The following is a 23099-nucleotide window of genomic DNA, read 5'->3' on the forward strand; positions in this document are numbered from 1 at the left end:
TAGGAAATGTAGTGTGGGAGTATTAAGTGAAGGCTGACAGATATATTAAAACTCAAGTAAAGATGGTCCGAGAAATATTTAAGTACCACTGTGAGGACAGGCAATGGTCCGGCACAGTCTGAGTGAAAAGAGAGGAGAGAGAGGATGAGTGAGGGAGAGAGTGAGGGAGAGAGATTGTCAGGACAATAATATACTGTTAGTGTTTAATAGAACCACTGAGACTGAAGACCTGAGGAAATCAAACAAATAGCAAATAATTGAAAGTTAATCTGAAAAAAGAGTGTGATATCAGCAGGGAGGTTATTTTAGAGGAAAGGGGGCCTGATAGGAAAAGAACCTGCAGCCAATTGACGTCTTTTTGACTCTGGGGAGCCCTGTACTCTGAGAGCGCAGAGCATGGGATGGAATAAAAGCTGTAAGGAGATCAGACAGGTGTGCCAATTTAAAACATTTGTAAGTCATCAGAAGCACATTAAAGTCTGATTCGACATGGACAGGGACCCAACGGAGGGAAGCTGAAATTTTACCTGCAGCATTCAGAACCATCTGAAGACTGAGTAGAGGCCTGTGGCAAGGAATTCTGGGTGATACAAAGGCATCGATTTGGGTCTCAGCATGGGCCTCGCACAGACATGTCTTGGTGATGGTGACATGTTAGCTGGAGAGCAGCAACGGAAAATGATGTGTCAGAGTTACTAGTGCTCCCTCAGTTGAGGACAGTGTTGAGCAAATTACTAATAAAATATCACACACCGCTCACTGAAAAAGTAATGAGGTGTAGACACAGAAAGAATTCAGGGAGGGGCATTTTAGTAAGTCAGGGGGTTTAAGTAAGGAGCAGTTGGCTTCATTACAGAACAGTGAGTGTGAACACCTATGTGGGCCAATTTCAGTGAAGCCTTGCAGGGGAACCACACTTCTGCAGTGCTGCTGTTGGTTGAAAATGTCATATCTTCCTGCAACAGATCCACACTGCTTTGTTAATTTTTAACACAAACTCATAATGTGCATTAAAAATAAATATTAGATCACCATTTGTTGTTTGGGGACCAAAACACCCAGAAACAGGGCTGAATAGAGGGAAGTACTGACCACAAACACCTACCAACAGTGAGGCAACAGGTTCATACACCTACCAGCTCCTGGCTAAGAGACACAACATGTAAACAAGACGACTTTGGAGCTACTGAAAGGTGCAGGTCTGCTCTTTTGATAGATACTCTAGCTCGTGCTTTAAAAAAAACACATGGACATCTACCTTTATATAATATGAGACCTTGAATGTAAATCACTGCAATTGATTCAGTGAGGTAACTGTCTCTGAACGAACCACACAGTATATACACGTACACTTGAGAGGGCCTGAAGAGCTCACCACAAGAGCTGCTGTGTGAAATGTGTGAATGTGAAATATTTGTCTTCTGTACTCGCTGCTTATTGTACTGTTTGTACACAAAAACACACACACTTACATCTCCAGCTCACGCTGTACTGTCGGGATGTTGTCACAACCACAGCCCCTGTGCAAACAAAGCGAAACTCCAGAACAAGTTTGATAATCAGACAAGATAATGCAAGTGTGAGATCAGGAGTTATGACAAGTCATTTTCATTGGACGCGGTCTTTGAGCAGCTTCATTCGGAACGATCTTTGGCCTGTGGTCCCTCGACAACAGATTCATACACACCGCCAGCCTGATGTGATGATGTCTATTACTGTGACGGGCACGCAAGGTCAATAAAGGAACAATCAGTGTCTGGCAGGATTAGTACAGAACGGCTGTTTGTGCAGACTTATATTTAGCCATGAAAAAGAAATAATTATCTTATGTATTTATTTATTTATTTGCTTTATCTTCTTGGATCCTTTGATTTGAAATAAAAAAATATATTGTTATCACAGCAACAGAGAAATACGGACTAAAGGCCAGATGTACTCAGTGATGATGCTGTTCAAACATGCATTACACACAAGCTGCACATGTTCATCACCTGATTTACTAAGACAGCAGCTCATTACGCAGTCCACTCCTGGACTGACCCTGGTACTGCCGCCCAGATGCATTCTGGGACTGAAGAAGGCAAATGACCGAGCAATGACCACTGATGAACAGTCTTTGGGCAGAGGCTAAACTCCCGGAGCTATGATGTTGAGTTGTGTTCTGACATTATTCTGAATGTTTCCATTAATTCTCAAATCCAGAGAAATTTGATTTAAATCATGGTAACGTTCTGTCTCGTCTCCTGTACCATCAAGCATCAAAATGACTTTTATCTAGTTTTAAGCTGTGAGAATCAGTCTCGTACACACATATATATCTGACAACTTGATGCATGATGATAACTGGTGAAAGACTAGTAAGAGGGCAGTTCATTATTGTGTGTTTTCTCCCTGAGCCTGTGTTAATTACTGCACCTGCTGCACTGGAAAGGCTGAGGATTATGTGCCTTGCTTTAGGGAATATTGTCACTACCATTGGTGATGAAAATATCTTCGCTTTTCATGTCTCGGCTGTTTGAAAGGCGGAGAAAAAAAATTATTGTTTAAAATTTTTTACTGTTCAGAGTCAGAACAATGAGCATTAGGATTGTTAATTAGTACGAGAGTGACACATTGTTGTGTTCATTCGTTCGTGGCTCTTCTTTAACCTGTGTACACGCGTCTGTGTGTGCGTCTGCATTTACAGTATGTTTGTGCTGCTATTGTGTTGACACCAGGGTATTATTGTTCATGACAATTCCCCATTCCATGACATTTGAGGTGGGCTGCGTTTCTGAATGTTTGGCTTTGACACAAAACAAACAGTACACTCACGTCCAACCAGTGCGGCTCAGTACAAAAGACGTTTTCCCATCAACACACAACATGCTGTGTTACCTGGAAGATGAGAAATGGAGGCCTTCCCTTTGTGTTTGTGAGAATCAAAAGTGAGAATTTCACTGCCAGACAGTTAATCACGTTACATCACGGCTGCTCAGAGTTGAGCCTGTCTGGCTGTCTGCTGCACTGTTGCTGTCATTTAATTTGAGGGAACAATGAGGCTGAGAAAAGTATTTGCTTTTAATGGCGTCTTTGCAGTTCTAAACAGATTCCAAGATGGCTGCTTTGGTCTGTTTGTGCTTTGATGTATTTCTCTGGGGGAGATTTTTTGGGGATTGCTTTTAAAATTCAATTTCCTTCATACAGATGTTTTTTTTCTTTTCTTTGTCCCGTCTGTTTCTGTGCACAGACTCAGAGGTCATCTACAGGAACAGTGATGGACATGTCATCAAGTTCAACATCGCCACGAATGAAACAGAGACTGTCCTGACAAACACAACTTTTGTAAGTAGATATCAGTCTTGCAAACTGTTTATATATTATAGTGTATTTATCATAGTATAGTAGGTTTTATGTATTTATCTGTCTCTTCATGTCTTTCTTTTTGTGTCTCATTTCCACTAGATCAATTTCAATGTGGCCAAGTATTCTGTCTCCCCTGACCTGAAATATGTTCTCTTCGCTTATGATGTGAAACAGGTAAGTTCCTCAGCAGCACCTGCACAGTGATTGTTTTTGCATTAGCAAAAGACGGACCTCATTTAACAGACGGCTCTAGAAGAATCTCTTTTGTTGCTTCTCTTGTGGTTTCATTCTATTTGCTGTAAGACACTGTTGTTATGGAGCGTTTTAGTGTAAGTGGACATCTTCCCCACTTGTCCACAGTGAGCTCAGGGTGCAGCAACTGTTTTCATAGAGACTGAAGAAGCACTGAGATCTTTTACTTAAAGGTGGAGTAAGTGGTTTTGTTGATATTTGAGCTCAACAGTAGAACGAACAGACCAGCGATGGAAGGGTAGACTGCTCCTTCTCATTCCCTGTTGGTCATTTACATGAAAACAGAATGTAAAACTGCTGCATTGCAAGTTAAAGTCCTTGACAATGGAAGTATTTTTTTTCAAAATTATTTTCTCTTAAGGACGTTTTTCTTGAGAGCTGTAATTCTTTTGTTTGCTGCTCAACAGATTCTGTCTGTGGCTCTTTTTTTTTAACTATAAAGATGTCTGGAGATGCTTTGAACTTGTTTTCACTTATTTATTTCCTACATTACAGTGCAACACATTACACAAGCTTTCAGAAACTTTTGCAGATTAAACTTGGCTAATGAAACACTAAGTCGAGTGTAGTAATGATGCAGTGACTCACTATTAAATAGGGTTGGGGTTCAGTTTATTTATATTTGCTGTCAGTTTGACAGGTGGAGGAACGTTGCAGCTGTTAGCTCGTGGTCTTAGCACTAGATAAAGTTCTTCTTCTGATGTTTTTTGGAGGTTGACGAACAGCTTTTTGGTGCATTACTGCTGCATTTTGGTGCGTGAGCATCATTAACACTCACCAGAATCACTCAGACAAATGGGATACAGTCAGTTCACTGTTCACCAAAAAACATGACACAGTCATTTTGGCTTTGTGCACAACGCTGCTCTATTGTCTCAGTGTCAACAGAAAATGACATTGACAGCCGAATTCAATGTGTTCAAATGTGCTCTTATTTTTTCAAAGATCCTGCTGCATTACCTTTTAGCTTTAGCCAGAGTCTGAAGTGATTTGAATTACCTTCAAAAGGTCACATATATAAATCAACCCTATCCTCCTGTCACTCACGTCTTGTATTTGACTTCATTATAAGAAAGACATCTCGGAATTCTAAATACAAAGCCATGCTGAAAAATATTGTCAGGGTTGAATAAACATCTACACTACAGTCCTCTGGAGCTTAATATATTTTGACGAGGGCCGGAGTTGGATGGTGATTAAAATTCCATTGTGGCCCGTGTGCGACTGGCAGGTCATATTCATTCACTAACAGAGCAGCAGGGCAAGCTTCAGCCATACTGTAATTACCAGCTTTCCATCAGAAAAGAGTAGATGCAAAATGAGATATGCAAATTGGACCCTTCACTCTGGAAGGGATCAACTGTGAGGATTAGTGACAAGGCGATTAATCAGAACTGATATGCAAATTTTGCATGAGGGGTTAGTCTTACAATTGGGAACACTAGACCCAGTAATCAGAAGCTCAGTCTATAGTTATGATGAAGGAAGAAAGTCAAAATGATACTGTTGGCCTGTTTCTGATGTTTTTTTTTTTTATTTTTTGTTTTTAATTCTAATCATAAATAACATGTTAAACAAATATTTATTAATCAATACATTTAACCTATTTTACAGTTTGTTAATAACAATAGCTGACTCACTGGAAGACTGTAGTGTGTTTCACTGTATGGTCTTTATAGAATGTGTAAAAAAAAACCAAACAAAACACACAGCCTATACACTCAACAAGAAGGCTGAATCTTTATCAGTTGTCAGAATAAAAGCATGCAACAAAATGAAATGTAGCAACAAAAAAACAACAAAGTCAAGTCACAAAATATATACTATATGTCTTACAATAAATAAGGATAGACTGCAAAGCCTGGAGAAGAATATAAATCTAAAGACTTCATTCTTCTTTGGATATAAACCCCTGAAATAGTAAATCCAGAAAGCCTCTTTACCTTTCCTAAGAAGGTAACGTCACCATCTCTGCAGACCAGATGTATTAAAGGCCCCATGTCTATTATAAAGCAGATCTAGGTTCTGTATTAATACTGTGAAAGTATCAAAGCCTCAGTCCACAGAGAAATGCACACAGCCTGTATTCAGAAACTGAGCCTTAAAACCAGCCGTCAGGACTTCTGTAACTTTGTGATGTCACAACAAAGCAGTCGCCGCTCTCAGCCATGCCCTGCCCACCTGGACCCACCATCCAACATTGCAGGATTTGGTTTCTCAAAGTGTTTGCCTGAAATCTGCTATATTTTTATTAGATCACTCTTCTTCAAATAAAACACCAGAAAAGTGTAAAATATGGGATCTATATTACTGATAAAGGAAAAATCCATCAATGAATATTTTCTCAACATTTTGTTCTTTGTTGTTTGTTTGCACCAGTTGTCTGGTGAAGTGGTGACAGCTCTCTCCTCCTACCAGGTAGTTCAGTTATACAGAGGAAGATGTTTTGAGGAAGACTCCATTTTAGGTCTACAGAGAAAAGAGTCAGAGCTGCAGATCCAAAAATGAACATGTGCAGCTTGAGTTGAACTCATCTCCTGTGAGACTCGTCTGCCTCGTGACTTGACATGTCGTCAAGGTGAAAGGCAAAAAGCTGAGGAGACCTGATCTAGTGACCCATATACAATGAAAAATGCTGTGCCGTGCATTTCCCTCTCTGGAGCACTGCCAAACTTGCGATGAATAATTAATAACACAACCAACACAGCACGCAACATCTCCATAAACTAAAACACAGTCAGCAATCAGCCTTAATTAATAAGCCTGTACACATAAATGGCTTCCTTTAATATCCAGCTGTTTTCCTTCCTGTTGCTTTTCTGTTATTCTGATGGACAGATTACTTACATTTATGTAAGTATTGATTTTACTTAAGAGCTTTAGTTCATTTTTTTCATAATATTGAGGATTATTATGTGTTTTTGTCAATTATTAGATATAACATGTACAGTAGACTATCAGCTTTGTTCTGATCAAGACAGTTACTACATGAGGAATCTGTGATAAAGATATTTTAGGTAGGTGCGGTGAGAACACTTTAATAACAACCTTTACAGCCTTTACAGCCCTTTTCAATCACATACTAGGGCAGGGAAGAGGATCACAAGAGCGGGAAAACTAGACAAAGACAGGAAGTAAAACAGACACACAAGATAAATAATATCAAAACAAAGGAGGAAATAAGTCCAAAGTCCAAAAACCATCATTTGTTTTAGTTCGAACGTTTTTTTTATCATGTTTTTAGTGAAAAATAGCTTCTCATAATGATTTTTACCTCATTACAAATAACATGACAATACAGTGTAGGAAATGCTTAACCATCACTGGGCAGAAACAGAGGATTGAAACAGCCACACTAATGGTTCCTATCTGAGAGAAAGGGACACGCCTCTGTTGGCAAGCTGAGCTGATGGAGCAGTGGAGGCAGAGAATCATCTGGAAGGCAGGAGGCTGGATCAGGTGTCGGGCCTCAGGCAGCAGGAACAACACACATCAGTCAGGAGGCGACAGGGACAGAAACCTCATTACAACAGCTGCTTTGTGGCTTTGTCTCATGATGTTACATCATTTGCTTTTGTCCATCATTAAACATAAAAAAATTACAGAAGAGTTGTGTCTCAGTTGGCATTGTTCCTGTATTGAAATGACTTTTCACATTTTCAAGGCATGGATCTGGACAAGGCCTTATTTTATCCTTTAAAGGTCCTATATAATATAAAGGTAGATGTCCATTTGTTTTTTGATTACAAAGCAGGTGTAGGTTCTATATAAATACTGTGAAAGTATCCAAGCCTCAGTCCACAGAGAAATGCACACAGCTTGCATTTAGAAACTGAGCCTTAAAAAAAGCCATCAGGACTTCTGGTGCTTTGTGATGTCACACCTGTCTCAGCCATGCCCCAAGCCCTGCCCACCTGGACCCACCATCCAACCTTGCAGGATTTGGTTTCTCTGAGTGTTAACCTGAAATCTGCTATATTTTTATTCAATCACTCAGAAAACAGTGAGCCAATCAGAAGAGAAGCTCACAGCCTCTCCTCTGATTGGCTGACTGACCTGTTGTTACTACAGCTCCAGAGATAAGCCTGAGAGAGGAGATGTAAAACTACACTGAGATGGTTTTGTTCTTGAAAGCACATTTATCTTCTAATGGATATCAACACTTCAAATAAAACACAGGAGTAGAATATGGGACCTTTAAAGGGGAATTCCACTGATTTTACACATAAAGTCAGTTTACTAACTGTGTGGAATGTCCCTGTACATTATAAATGACATTCAAATTGCATTGGAAGAAAGTTAGAAGACAAACATGTTCTTATTCCCTCACTTTAGATACAGTGTATCCCTGTGCTCACCATGAATCCTCTATTGTCAGGTCCTGCTGGAATTCATGCACGAGTGCACCACTTCAAATAAAACACAAGAGACGTGTAAGATATGGACCTTTAAAAAGACCAAAACTAATAATGTGTTTCTTCTAAATACTATTTGAATACCCTGCACTGTTTTCAGCCCACAGAGTTAAATGGTGTATTTGTTTGGGACTTTTTGTTTGGGAAGTTACCATGATGTCATCAACGGACAAAGATGCACATACTGTACATGCGGGTTCATAATAATTTTATTTTTCCATGTTTGCTTTACTGTTTCTTTTTTATGATGTGCTGTTCCACTGTTGGTTCAGTTTTAACATCACAACACTTATTAAAAGTCAACAGTGGGACCATCAAACACTTCTGTGAATGCATGTGGGTGGACATAGACATTGTGCCATTGACTGAAAATAAACAACAGAGTGTGTGTGTTCATGGTAATGAATCAACATGTCACCCAGTGCAGCAGTGAGGCTCACTGATGTGCTTTTATTAGTGTTTGGACAACAACAGAGCTCAATGGCACAGAGGAGCGCAACCCACGCTCACAGTAGTTTCATCTAGTTATCCAAAGTTTAACCTAGTGATTTGTGCAATGGACACAAATTGTGCTTTTTTTTTTTTTTTTTTTTTGTGAAACTCAGCACGACTTAAAACTAACTTGGAGACATATTTTTCAATGAATTAAGTGTTACTGTCATGAATGGCAGTGACTGTCCCTCCAAAGACCAGGCTTTGCATCCACAGTGGTGTTAGTGATTTATAGCCGTGGTTCTCAAACTTTTTAATATCAAGGACCCTAAAGTGACACAAATTGATAAGATTTTTGAGTGTTTGAAACCCATGACCAAAATAGTCAAACATCCTGTCATTTTGTCACTAATGGATGGAATTATAGTGCAAATAATTTTATAAATTGTTTTACTCTCAGGAAATTTCGTGAATATTTCAGAGACTGCTGTGACACTGGTTTGAGGAATCAGATTTATCAGGCTTTGGATACATAGATTCTGCTTGTTATGTAGGATCAGTTCATTCTTGATTTTAGATTATGTTAATAATGGATATTAAATAACAAAAAGTCTCATAATTTAGCAGCCCATAGGTGTCAATATGTGTCTCTATCTGTCAGTGACCTGTGGAGCACCTTCCCCTGCTTCCTCCAAGTGCATTCTGGGAAACATTCCAGCAGCCTTTAAGAGCAGGTTAGGTCAAGACTTGAAGTTGTTGCATGAAATAATGTTGAAATATGTGATGAAATAAGAGCATTACAACAGCTCTGACTCTGTGCAGTGTATTAAGTGAGAACAGCTACAAGCCTACACAGCTGATTGACTTTCCTGATGACCATGGTGTGAAGAGGGATGTTCACTCTCTCTGTGTCATTTATAATGTTTCAGCTCAGCCCTGTGCAGATGCTGCTGACAGCAATGAAAATAGCTGACGACACTGTGTATCTTATTTATGGCCGAGCCTTAGCTGGGGATACAAATGAAGGCAAAATGTGCTGAACATTTAATTCCCAGAGAGCAACAAAAGAGATGGACAAAATCCTCCTGGCTGTGAAACATTTGGTGAAGGCTGGAAAAGATGCAAAGAAAACAAGTGTGCATTCATGGTCTTGATGCTATAATTCAATAGGCTGTTTAAACTGTAGATTGCATTCAAATATCTTATTTATTATTTTCTATATGGGACTGATTCAGGAAGGCCAAGGTTGTTTGACCACTGACGGACCTAAAGGAGTTATTTGTGAGTTTTACTTTTGCTACATAGCCAGCATTAGCATCAAAAGCGGTTTACTTACCAGTCCCGCTGGAAGCTTCAGCCATTGTTGAGTTTACAAGACAAGACGTCGTAATACGTCTACTTAGCAGCACTAGTACTTCAGGGCAGACTGGATGCTACTGACTCAGTATCGGAAAATGATGAGATGGGCCGGTGCTCGCCTGTTAGCATGCTAACTTCAGTAGAAGAACTCAAGTGATAGAAATAGGGAAAAAAATGAAAGGGTTGCTTTCCACCTCTGGAGACAACTCTTGGTGAGTAAATTGTGTGCAGTAGACTCAGTGATTACTTTATAAATCAAATATTCTCACTCCTTCACAGTATGGCTTCAGAAAAAAGAGGACCACTTGTATGGTGATTCTTGATCTCATCGAAAAAATCAATGACGCCATTGATAAAGGCAACTGTGGCATTGGAAGTTTTTTGGACTTATCAAAAGCATTTGACACTATTGACTTTGAAATCCTTCTTAGCAAACTACAACATTAATGTATCAGATGATATGGTATTAGGTGTAAGGATATAGGTAATCTGTGACCAAAATTGTATTTTGTACATGCTGTTCCTGGGCCCCTATTCACAAGCTTTTGAAGTTTATTGGGGTGTCCCATTTTCACCCAAATGAAATGAAAGGAAGAAGTTTGATGCTGAACACAATGTCTCCTCTAGACTGGTAAGTAAGCATCTTTTAATGCTAACGTTAGCTATGTAGCAATAGAAATACTTACAAATAGCATCTTTAAATGCAGCATCAGAGTTGAGTTTTATTCCATCATTTGCTATATACCAAGTGCATTATACAGCTCCATTATTCTGCTTTCTCTATTACACCTCACTCCAGTGCTCAGTTAAAGCTCCTTTCATTTAAAGTATTGCACTTGTAACCATGCTATCATGGCTAAATGTCCTTTTGTCAATCAGGTGGCAAAACCTTGACATTGCACAGTAAAAGGGTGTCAGTACATCATGTCCAGTGATTGTGTGTTAGATTTAATGTAACATCCAAATGTTGCATCTTTTGTGCAATGTGTGCATTTTTTGTCCATGATTGCTTTTTTTTTTTTATTTTTAAATACCAAAGAATGTTCTCTTGACCTGCAGCACTGCTTTAATGTGGGTTTGTTGTAATCCCAGGCTTTGATCTATGAATTGCACCATGAAGTCTGTGCTTAAAGTTAATCGTAACCTGTAATGAATGATTGAAAGAATAACAAAGGGACATGGATCTGCTTTAAAATGAGAAAATGAGTAAACGAGTCTCCAGCTAATCACAGGCTTTGATCCCGTGCAGGCTTTGAACTGATAAATTGTTCTATACTGAAGTCTTTCTACTTGGAATTCATGATGGTTTTAGCTGGTCGTATGGGCCTTCTCTGATGTGAGTAAAAGAGGCTTCTGTTTGAGGAAGGTGTTGTGTCTTCACCTATCTGTGGGATTACACACCACTATCTGACTACATCTGTATCAGGGAGTGATTAAACTTGATAATCTCTGGGATTCCTGTTTGTCACTGCTGACAACAGGCTTGTGTTTTTCAACCTTGTGGACATCTTGTAATGCTCTTGTCAGAGCAAATCATTGCAGCCAGGTGATGTCTTCCCATGCATTTATATTTCTAGCACGGGCTAGCGGTTTCAGTCGTATGTAACTTCATTCAAATCAGGTGGGAGACTTTTGTTACAGGTTCTGTTACTTTTCCACTGAAGAAATAAATAGCTTTTTAGCTTTAAGCCATAAACCCACAGACGTGTGGGTTTGAAGTTGACTGATTTCTCACTGATTCTGACTGACAGCCTCCCTTGTTTGTATGCCATGCCATAAATGGATTGCATGCTTGCATTTGTCCCTTTTTTCCCTTCTGTACCAGGATCTGGTCCTGGTTCTGCTAATTCGTGGCAGTCAATACAAAAGTTGAAAAGCAATTTTCCCCAAATGATTGCAGAATGGTACTGATGGAGTTGTCTTAAAACTCATTTATTCCATTTTCATATGAGATGAGTTCATATTCCAGTGTCCCACTTTGAGCCTGAAACGCTTGTAAGAGAGCAAAATGAGCTAAGTGGTGAGTGCAAGTGGGGAGTCACGGATCTAATGCAGAAAACAAATGGGGAAAGATGCGAGACAGAAACTATCTCTGCTGTCTCAGTTGAGCCCACCTGGTATTTCAGAAAAAGAAGCAAATATCCCTCTGATGCATAATTTTATGGCAGAAAACGACACCTGCATCCTGAAGAACCCCATCTGTATTCTGTTTGTGTGTAACTACATTTAAAATGAGTCTGTTTGAATGGTGGCTGTTGCAGTGATTGCTGACAGCGACCATTATACATCAACATTTCTCCAGTCATGCCTTTGTGATTCCTTTGTTAAAGTATCACACCTGTGTTCCTAACTGCCTCTGGATACACACGTTTATTGTGCTATATTCAGAAACACAAAAACAAAGGGACAAGGGTAAGTCAAAATCACAAACACTGCTTTTTCCATTCAGGAACCTCTTCAGTCAAAAAGCATCTGCCAGTCAAATCTGATCTCATAGAGCTACAGTATGGAGGCAAAATATACCATGAGATGATAGAAACACATCTGTCAGATATTATTCATGTTCAGTGAATCTGTCACTTTAATACCTTTGGTTTTATTAGGTTTTAGGCAGTGTTGCAAATCAATAAGCAGGACTGCCTTATTTGAATATGGGATTTAGGGGATTTTGCATCAGTGTGATGGATCACCATGAACTGTTAGGTTTTTAAAACAGAAATTCCCAATAATCTATATCACATTATGTAACCGTGATATTACTCAGAAGTGAAACTGAAGGTGTGTGCACCCGCAATGTTAGCAAATGTGGGCGTCCGCTAATCAGCAGGTTGGAGGTTCGATCACCGGCTCCTCCAGCCCACATGTCGAAGTGTCCTTGGGCAAGATGCTGAACCCTGAAGTGCCCTTGATGGCTGTTCCATCAGTGTGCACATTAGTGGGATGTATGAATGTGTGTGTGAATGGGTCCGATATGAGTGGTCTTTGAGACTAGAAAAGTGCTATATACAGTAAGTGTAGTCAATTTATTTAATTATCCCTCAATGACAAAAGAGCATCAGGCAGCATGTGTGGTAGGTTAAGGTTAAAGAGGAACACCACACTATTTTTAAAGAACAGTAATGTTAACAGCATGTCTTTGACTAGGTACTGTGCTCCTCCACAGACACACACAGCGGAGAGCCCTTCTTAGTTGAGCTACAACACATGTACTCATGCTGTGACTCTCTCAAAGAGCCATGAATGTGCTTCAAAGCTCCACCAGACTCCCTGTCCGTCCAGCAGAGCAGCTGAGAGTCTGAGAGTAGCTGCTCATGGCTGATTAGCTCTGACTTCCTGCTCTAGATTGTTGTCCGTTCGACACTAAGAGGTGGTCAGTCAGCATCCCCCCATGTGTCCTGACCACCACCCTGTGTCATACACTATGAAGCCACAAGGCCACGTCTTCTACAGTCACTGCTTCCTCTGTCATTATTGAAGAAAGCTTCAAGCAGGATCTGAGGATGTAGTTACTCTTTAATCCAAACACCCTCTGCTAACAAGAGCGGTTCTTTTATTATCAGCTGAAAGCTTGTGTTTCCTGCAACCAGTTCTCCAACCTGCACAACCAGTCCTTCAACTTAAACAACCAGTCCTCCAACCTGTACAACCACACAGGACATTATTTTTAACCCTCTGGTACGACCCAAAGTAGTGTCTCCTGAAATAGCGCCCCTAGCAGGCATGCCATGGTTGTCATGGTTACAATAATAAACACGTGGATTGTACCGATGTGGACTTTGTTGCTCTATAAACTACATCACTGTACTTTTCCCTTTGCTCCTGTCATAATTAATATGACCACTAGATGTCGCCTAGCAACAAAACCTAACTATGGCTCATAATAACCTGCGGCACAGACGACCTATGCGCTCGTATTTTACAGGAAGACAGTCTCGTTTCTGGGCCTTTGAGCCTATTTTTATTCATGTCACCACCAGATCTCAGTAGTTACTTTACAGAGTACAGAGTTATCTGAACCATTAGAACCACTGCTCATAGCTATAAAAGTAAGAAAGTTTCAAGTAAACTGCCTTTATGTTTATATGTTTAGATTAATAAGAGTTAGAGAGCAATCTCTTGAAGGTTTTTTTCAGATTTTGTTCCTTAGTTCAAATGACGGTGCACCAGTCGCAGCCTTTTGAAGTTTAAAGTTTTGATCTTGGAGAATAGCCCTGGCCCGTGGAGTGAAGATGAAATATTTCTTCAAGATCTCTTAGAACAAGACTGCTGGTGTGTTTCTGTGCAAACAGCCTTTCAGCATGGGAAGTTAGTGCAGTGCCACAAACATGAAGGTGCAAAAGTTCAATAACCAAAGCTTCACACCTTTAAGTGTACTTAGTGGCACCATTGCTGTGGCAACCACATAGTTTCAGAATGCTGTGCAATGTCAACAGCACATGTCTTAAAGTCTAGAGCTTTGTGATTCTTTGGTAGCCATTTGGCTGCCATGTTTTCCACTGCACAGATCTGTCCAGGGAGCTGCTCCCACTTGGCTATCGATTTTGTCCTGGTCTATAAGTGGGCTGATGCTGAGCACGGGAGGAGGAGACTCAGTTACACTTCTTCTGTGGTGACCTTCACAAGACATTCTGTGTCTGTGCTGTTTTTCTCTTTTTTTTCCTTTTTGTGCTGCTCAGAAGACGTTATAGTTGTATGTGGTACAATGATATCTCCTGGGAGTGCACGTACTGTGAAGGTCTTGTTTGTCGAGAGCTGAGGGGAAACCAGATCTTTGGGTTCTGTTTGAGAAAACATTTATCTTTAATAAGAAAGTTTAATAATGGTAATCTATTTTAAAATGATATAATATTTTTCACTGGTGATGAAGCAATTCCCTCATAGCAAAATGTAAGAAAAGTGGATCTAGCTACAACTCCGCTGAAATTAGATTTGACTGAAATTTGGAAGACCTTTCTTCCACAGAGAGATAACTGCAGATTTTGCTCCATCTCATTTTCAGATCTCGTACCATTTCCCACAAGCCCTAGGAATGTCACCAACCTGACAGACTGAGGCTTGTTGAATGGTCTCAGCATAAAATTGCAGCTGAGAATTACCATGTCAGTTTCCATTTGGCTGGAGCAGTAGCTCACTTTCTTAATTTGCCTTTTTTCAGAGATAATCCCAAAGCAGAGAAAAGGATGAGGAAGAATAAAGCAGAACCAGTCACGTTTATGTTCGGTGAACATCACTGCGGCTGTAGTTTTTTTTAATGCTAACACATTGATCATTGTTTAACTTTGTTAAAATCATCAAGTGTTCAAATTCTAAATAAGTGCCATGGAGGATTAGTATTCTTATATGGAGAGTAAACCCCAGGGGAGAAGTGTTTTCAGAAAGTATTTCAGTGAAAGATTAAAGATTCAGCATCGAGTTACTGGTTTTATAGTTAATAGAATAACAAGAAGCAAGTAAATTTTATTATTTTATTTTTCATCACAACTGGCAAAGTGTCAAAATAACTTCACTGTCATTTAAAAATAGGTGCTATGTTAAGCAGGATAGTAAATAAAACAGGATTGTCCTTCGAGCTTGGTTCCAATAGATGGTTTCATTTGGAATCAAATGAAAGAAAAATATATGATCACCTTGAGCTAATTTAGCTATATCCTGCTCTCTGCAAGCCATGTGTCTCTGCCAAAGATCATTTCAGAGGGTAGAGAAACTCCACTCTGCAGTCACAAGCAGACTCTTAACAGAGGTGTGGCTTCTTCAGAAAAATGATCCATCTGTATTACGTACATTTCAGAGCTTGACCGCAGAAGTCACAGTTATGTTTAACAGGCAACCTCTAGTTGACATAGTAACTAATGACAAGTTCTTCAACCTTAACCACATTTATTATTGTCACCATGATTACAAACGTCCTCTAACGTATTAACTGAAACCATGAGGGCAGGGACAAGTGACTTAATTTAATCACCTTTCCATATCTAATAGTGTTAATCCCATTTCCAGGTTGTATCCACAGGTGTTAGATGTCAGTTAGGCTGCTACTAAAACCTAGAGGTGATTACAGATCAAAATTAAACCTCAAGTTAAATGTATCGTTAACTTTGCAGGTAAACGTTGAAACTTAGCTCAGAGAAGATTCTGTCAAGGATTTGAATTTGATAAAATGCTATAAAACATTGAGCCCAGTTTTGATATTAACAGAGGTGGTCACTATGGATCTAAAGTTCAACCTTCTCATGTAAATTTGTTCTTCATATTGCTCCCATGCTTTGAGTTTAGGACATTATATTCATCTTCTTCTTCTTCTCTGTTGAATGTGAGTGGTGAAAATGTCACGGTCTTTTTTTTGTTTTATCATCAAGCCTGCAGCAAAGGTCACTTTACCAATATCAGCTCTAATTTAATGGCCTGTTGCTAAGAAGTTCATTTTGAGGGCTCAGTGGGGCATGTGCAGGGGTTTTCTATAATTCATGGCAGAAAATTAGGGAGTTTCAGCATGTCGGAGTTTGAGAAGTGCTTCAAGAGCACCTTGGGGAATCAGTTTTTACTCCCCAGGCATAGTTCTCCACAAGACAGAGACATATTTGTTATAACACCTACAAATTTATATTGAGCACACTCAACCCCTGTGTCAACTGCAGTGCATTCAGTATTCGCACACTCTGCATAAAGTCAATATGAGTCACTTGGAGCTCAGTGAAACCTCCTCTTCTCTCTAAACAGTAATTCACTTTCAGTATGAGCATGAGTCTGTATTATTGATGATCCACCTTATTGCAATGGGCTGTGCATGGGTGCTTAGGCTGGAATCCAGAGCCTCATTGTTGTCTTGGTATAATGTCTTTATAACTGCCCTAAGCCTCATTAACTGTTTTGTTTCTTTGAATGTGCTTTGGAGAAAATGATAGTAATACAGTCTGATCCCTGTAGAGGTTAGATTTCAGTCACACTGGAACATAAACCCGGTATCATATTAAATATTTCACATTTATGGGAGCTGCAGCATGCTGTAGTTACTTCTACAACACTCCTACAACCTGCAGTAGCTGGATTTTTGGACATTCAGCAGATAGAGAGCAAAATTAGAATTTTTGTTATGTACCTGAAAAGTATAAAAAGTCCAATATTCACTTTCCTTTTAATTCTGTTTGGATTTCCACCAACGCCTGAGGGAAACTCAGACAAGATGGCGGCTTGCATGGCCACAGCGGCCTGGAGCTAGATCTGGCATCTATTCCTTTTCTTTGTTTCACTTATAGTATCCTCACTTATACTACATTTATTCAGTCTGGACTAGCTCACACAACAGTCTGCAAGGAATGCTGATTATTGGAGTAATGGTTTTATTGCTACTCCACACATCAGAGCCTGTCTGGTTCACCACCCAGGCAAGAAGACATTGCAGGCAGAGGCAAGGGAGGAAGCAGAAGTGGGGTAGACGAGCTAGCATTCATTCTAGACCAGTGGTTCCCAACCTGTGGGCCGTGAAGGTATTGCAAGTGGGCAGACAAACCTCTGGCAAAACAGTCCAATTTTGGTGAAACATGTAAATATAACAATATCATATGAAGTGATGTTTTTAAATGTCTTTTCTTATTAAGACCTACCACTGTGATACGCTGATGATGGGAACATTTACATTGTTGCCGCTGGACCACATCATGCACTTGTTTCCTATCTCAGTCTAATTGTGCGCTAAAAGATCACATCCATGGCAAAAACTGGAGTATGAAAATGGATAGCTGGTTAGCAACAGGAAGAATTAAAAGGAAAGAGTCAAAAGACAGATGGTGAATCAACGAGAGATTGCCCCGTCAAACAAAAAAGAAAAATCGAGCTTCACCTGCTTTCAGTTCAGTCCTGAATGTTCAGTTGCTGTCAATGAATTTAAAAAAGTGCTCTGTGACATTGTTTGGCCTTTCTATTGTGGAGTTGGTTGTGAGCCGCCAACATTTTTGAGATTTTCAGTTGGCCATGATTCCGAAAAGAATGGGAACCGCTGTGCTAAATTAAAGAAATTAAACCAAACAGCCCTGGATTCGAGACTTTCTTACTAACAGACTACAAACACTGTGCATGGGTGAACACCCCCCTCCCCCACAATACCCAACACTGGAGCACCCCAGGGCTGTGTGCTGACCCCCCTCCTACACTCATGCTAACATCATAATCAAGTTTGCAGATGACACCACTGTGAACAACAACAACAACGAGTCAGCCAATAGAGAAGAGAGCTGGGACAATAACCTCTCAAACCAAAGAAAACAAAGGAGCTAGTCTTGGACTTCAGGGGAAGGAAACACAAAGGCCACCATCCCTCTGCACTGATGTAGAAAGAGTGGAGGCTTTTCAGAGCTTCAGGTTCCTCTGAGTCCACATCAGCCATGACCTTTCATGGACCATCAACATAACAGCAATGATCAAGAAAGATCTGCAGAGGATTCACCTCCTGAGGAGCCAGGAGAAAGCACAACTCCCACAACAGATGGTGGTAATCTTCCACAGGTCCACCATTGAGTCCATTATAAGGGCATCACTAAATCACTACATGGTACCCTGGCTGCACCTCTGAGAACAGGAAGGCCCTCCAGCGAATCATCAAAGCAGTGCAGACGATCATCAGCTCACAGATCCTTACTTTGGAAGAAATCCATAGAATCTGCTGTGGCTGCAAAACCATAAAAATCTGCAGCTCCGACCCACCCTGTGCCCCAGCATCTCACCCCTCTGCATGCCCACACAACTCGGCTGAAAAGCAGTTTTTACCGCAGTGATGTCACACTGCTATATGGTTTCAGGTTCCTGCCACACAATGAGCCCTGTCTGCAAAAACCGCCACATCCTGCTGCTGGCTTTATATTGACATAACATGACAATGACATATGTGACATGACAGTTCAGTATACTTTCACTTGAATAAGATAAATGAACTAATATTACGATATATTACAATTAATTATGATAATAACTTCATGATTAACCAGTTTCCAACACAATGTGACACACTGTGTTTCACAAACCCAAATACAGTTTCTCAAACAATGTCTACAGCAAAACATGGATACTGTCAATGATAGCATGATCACTGTACTGAAAAAGAATATGATGAAATAAAAATTTAGGTTGGCTCCTTCTCTGTTCCTGTTTGCTTAGACAAAGTGTGTCTGACAGTGAAAGTATCCTTGATAAGAAATGTGACAAACTCTGTGGAAGTCAAGTCATGTTCTTGCTGGTCTGTGCTGGGAAGCAAGCACACCAGCAGGCATAACACACTTGTAAAAAGAAGAGGGAAAAAATAGAAAGGCTTGGCCTCTGTAGGGACAGGCAGCCTGAAGGAATGGTCCAAAATGAACTCCATCTCGGACAACACCTTCCAAGATGATGTAGAGCACTTTTAGCCTCTGGCTTGCCTCCTCGAGGTGTAGCAGGGAGCACTCGAAGCTCTCATTTGTGCCATTGGGGTGTGTAATACCTCTTGCTATAACATCCTTGATAAAAAATGAAAAGCTGCTGATAGCCCTGAGAATAAGGGCTCTTTTCTCTTTTTGTCCACGGTGGGCTACACCTGCTTCTCTAGGTCAGGTTACATCGGAGAAGAGCTGAACTGTTTCTGTGCATATCTGTCAGGGCACTGCTACGTCCATCTGTCAATATGTAGCCTGCACATCTGTGCATCCATGTCTACCATCCTTATGTGTCTGCATTATTATTAGGATAGGATAGAATAGAATGGAACAGGATAGAATAGAATATAGTATAATAGAATAGAAAAGAATAGGATAGACAGAATAGAATAGAACAGAATACATTATGATAGAACAGAATAGAACAGAATGGAACAGAATAGAGTAGAATAGAATAAAACAGAACAGGACATGATAGAATAGAATGGAATAAAATAGAATAGAACAGATTACAGTAGAATAGTATAGAACAGAACAGAATAGGATAGAACAGATTACAGTACACTAGAATAGAATAGGATAGGACGTGATGATAGAATAGAACAGAAAACAATAGGATAGACTAGAACGGTATCTGTCTATCTATCTATCTATCTATCTATCTATCTGTCTGTCTGTCTGTCTGTCTGTCTGTCTGCAGTTACCTTTAAATTTTATTTAAATTTGATTCAATTCTATTGAGGACAAAGTGTAAATAGAAATGAATCAAGTCTATCAGCGAGTCTTTGTGTCAGCAGTGGTGAGTTGGGTGTCAGAGTTGCCTGTCGTCATAGATTCCACTGCTTGGTGTCAGAGCTGAATTCATAAGTGTCATCTTCATGATGAAATGCAAAATATGACCCATTCCTGTGCCTGATCAGCCGCCACGGTCAGAGGTCTATTATCATGTCAGGCACAGCTTCTCCAGGGGAGGGGGGTGGGGGGGCTCAGACAGCTTTACATGCACCCCTCTGTCTCCCTCTCTCTCTCTCTCTCTCGCTCTCTCTCCCGAGCTTTCAGCACAGAGGCACTAGACAATGATGGGTTTCTCAGATGGAATTAAAATGTCTCGTCCTACAGCTGTCACCCATGCAAATTGCATTGTCTACAGATTCTATCACAGAGAGCAGCCATCAGTCTGCTTTGTTTGATGCCTCCTTCTCGGTTTTTGTCGTGATGTCATTATCTGTGGCTCTGCTGCTCCTCTCCTTAATGTTTCAGACAGTCATCTTTTAATCTCTCTCTCTGTCTGTATTTCGCTGCAGGTTTACCGTCACTCCTACATGGCCTCCTACAGCATCTACAACATTCATACACGGTGAGTGTTTATGTCTCCCTCAGCAGCCGCTGTGAGGTAAAAAGCTCTGACATCAGTGAAAAAATAACTGATCCACCCTGTTCTGCAAAAACGAACTGCAGTGATATTATCAGTAAAACCTAGTGTGACAATAGTATTTAATGATCAACTTACTTGTTGTGCCATGCAGGAAGGAAAAGGCAGGTGGTTCTCTGTTTGTCTGCACAGGTGGACCCAAGCTGCAGCCTAAGGGCTCCACATGTTCAGGGACTGACTAACATTATTTAAATTTGGCGGTCCTGTAGAAAAAGGATTCTCTGGACATGTTCCAGCAGTGTACAGCTGAATGTAGACAGCACAGGAAAAATGGGCTGGAGCACAGTAATTGATTCACAGCGTTTAACAATGCAAACAGACCAATGTTTCAATGCTGTCAGAGTCAAAAAAACACACAACAGACATAAGGCAAAAGCAACAGAGTCAACCTAGAATAGGTGTGCAGTTGTACAGTTGTCATTGGATCATTGGCTGAGCAGGATGTGAACTCTGTTGAACAATGGATCCAAGAGGCGGAGGTGCCACAGCCAAATGCCTCCAACCAGTCCTCCAGTCCTCCAACCAGTCCTCCAACCAGTCCTCCAACTAGTCCTCCAACCTGAGCGAACATACAGATCATTTGTTCCAATATAACTCACAGGGCCAGGCATCCCAGACCTTGGTTGTCATGGCAACAAATATAAATATGCAGAGTGTGTGTGTGTGTGTGTGTGTGTGTGTGTGTGTGTGTGTGAAACTCCTGTGTTTTGTTGACCTCCACCTTGACCTCCTCCTGATGCAGACTTTGTAGCTCTTACTGCATCACCAGATTTCCTCCTCTGCTCCTGTCGTAATTACTACAGCCACTAGGTGTCGCCTAGCAACGAAACGTAACTATGGGTCATAACAAGCTGCTGCACAGACGATCCGTGGGCTCATTTTTTCACAGTGCCACACCTCATGCACTATAATCACATCAGGAACAACGGAGCACAGATATCAAATGTAATCAGTCAGAGGAACCAGGACAACCAGGAAGAATCCAGTCAGTTATGTCACCACCTCTAGGAGAGGATGAGATTTTTTCTGTTCCTGAGGCTGCAGAGCTGTGATTAGTCTGTGCAGGGTGTCAACCAACAGCATCCTCCCTGTTTTGTGTGTGAATAGCAGTTTTGTGTTCAGGTATGCAAATATTTACAGCATAAATCAGAGCACAGGCCCCTCTCAGCTTCTCCACAGCATCTAGTAACGTAGTCCCATATCGGATGATGCAAATCCATTTTTAAATCAGAGTTTAATTCATCTAATATATGGAATTAAAGAAATAACATGTCTGCCCCGTCAAACACCTTCTCCATCATCAGCAGGACTCAGAGCAATCTCTACGATGACTTCAACTGAGGAATTTCACAGTTTCTAACATAACATTAGTTAAACAGACTGTATGTTGGTCACTTTCTGTATCTCCACTGTTTTAATTTTCCACATCGAACCTACATGTAGGTCAGTGCAGCTTCATCTGATGACACGGTTCTGGTTCACAGGGCTGATGAACTGAAAACATCACTGTTAAGTAACCTCATGTTTGGCTGAGATAAAGGTTGGAGACCATCAGTAGATCAGCTGGATCCAGTCAGTCACTGGGACCAGCAGGGTTCCCGTCACTAGTCAGAGAGGATTCAAACTTTATTTTTGCCTTTGCAAACATGAGTGTTACTCTGTGAAGTTCAGTGCTGAACTCTTCAGATATTGTGCTGTTTGGACACCACTGTGCCTTTCTCTGTTTATCTCAGTCACCAGGCTGTGGGTCTGTTGCTGCCTTGTGCTCATTTGAATTTGAGCCTCATTGTGATTGAACCAAGAGAAACTGATGCATAACGTGTGATCACAAAGGAAGAAACTGTTCAAACCATTTAAACTTTTTTTTCCCTCCATATTGTTTTCGCCTCCACACTCTGCTCTTCACTTCATTTCAATATGAATCGTGGATTTGAGCCAGTTTTACTGTCAAAGACATTATTGTGTTTAGGTACAGGTAGTGCTAGGTATCATTCCATAAGTTTGAATACTGATACTGATTCTTAACTGATTCTTAACGATACTTTTATCAAATCCATTTTAACAAAAAGTAATTACAATAGCCATTAAGCTACAAACAGCCAATCATCAGTATCATTAGATCTTGGTCCAAGCATCCTGCATGCTGATTGGCTCATTGATGCAGATGAGCTCTACCCAGATACTTCTTAGGTATCAAATGAAAAGGCATTCTTCGCTCTCGATAGGTCGGTCCATAAAAGCATCAAAGTTTGATATGCAGCCCTAATTAGAAGTCATAGTTCTGTGATTACTTTAGGAAGATTAACTGTTGTCATTACTGATTAATCGTTTTCTTGATTACTCTGTTTATCTATAAAACATCATAAAAATATCCAATTTACAAAGAAGCTTGAGAACCTGATACTAGAGGGACTATTTCAATTTTAATCCTCCGCTGGATGTTATTGATGACATCACTTGTTGTCT

General features: G+C 40.4%; 1 protein-coding gene across 2 annotated transcripts in view; it reads left to right on the forward strand.

The window, feature by feature from the left end:
* LOC139614923 (inactive dipeptidyl peptidase 10-like) overlaps nucleotides 1-23099 on the forward strand; it is a 183723-nt gene that overhangs the window by 132221 nt on the left and 28403 nt on the right. For both annotated transcript variants that reach the window (XM_071472608.1, XM_071472609.1), the window contains exons 4-6: nucleotides 3230-3324; nucleotides 3445-3519; nucleotides 20506-20558. In XM_071472608.1, the coding sequence (XP_071328709.1) occupies nucleotides 3230-3324; nucleotides 3445-3519; nucleotides 20506-20558 (223 nt within the window). The remainder of the gene's footprint in view (nucleotides 1-3229; nucleotides 3325-3444; nucleotides 3520-20505; nucleotides 20559-23099) is intronic.

The sequence above is a fragment of the Trachinotus anak genome, unplaced genomic scaffold (genome assembly GCF_046630095.1).
Source record: "Trachinotus anak isolate AG129_WGS33_773 ecotype Australia unplaced genomic scaffold, CSIRO_AGI_Tana_v1 ptg000039l, whole genome shotgun sequence".
Classification (NCBI taxonomy): Eukaryota; Metazoa; Chordata; class Actinopteri; order Carangiformes; family Carangidae; genus Trachinotus; species Trachinotus anak.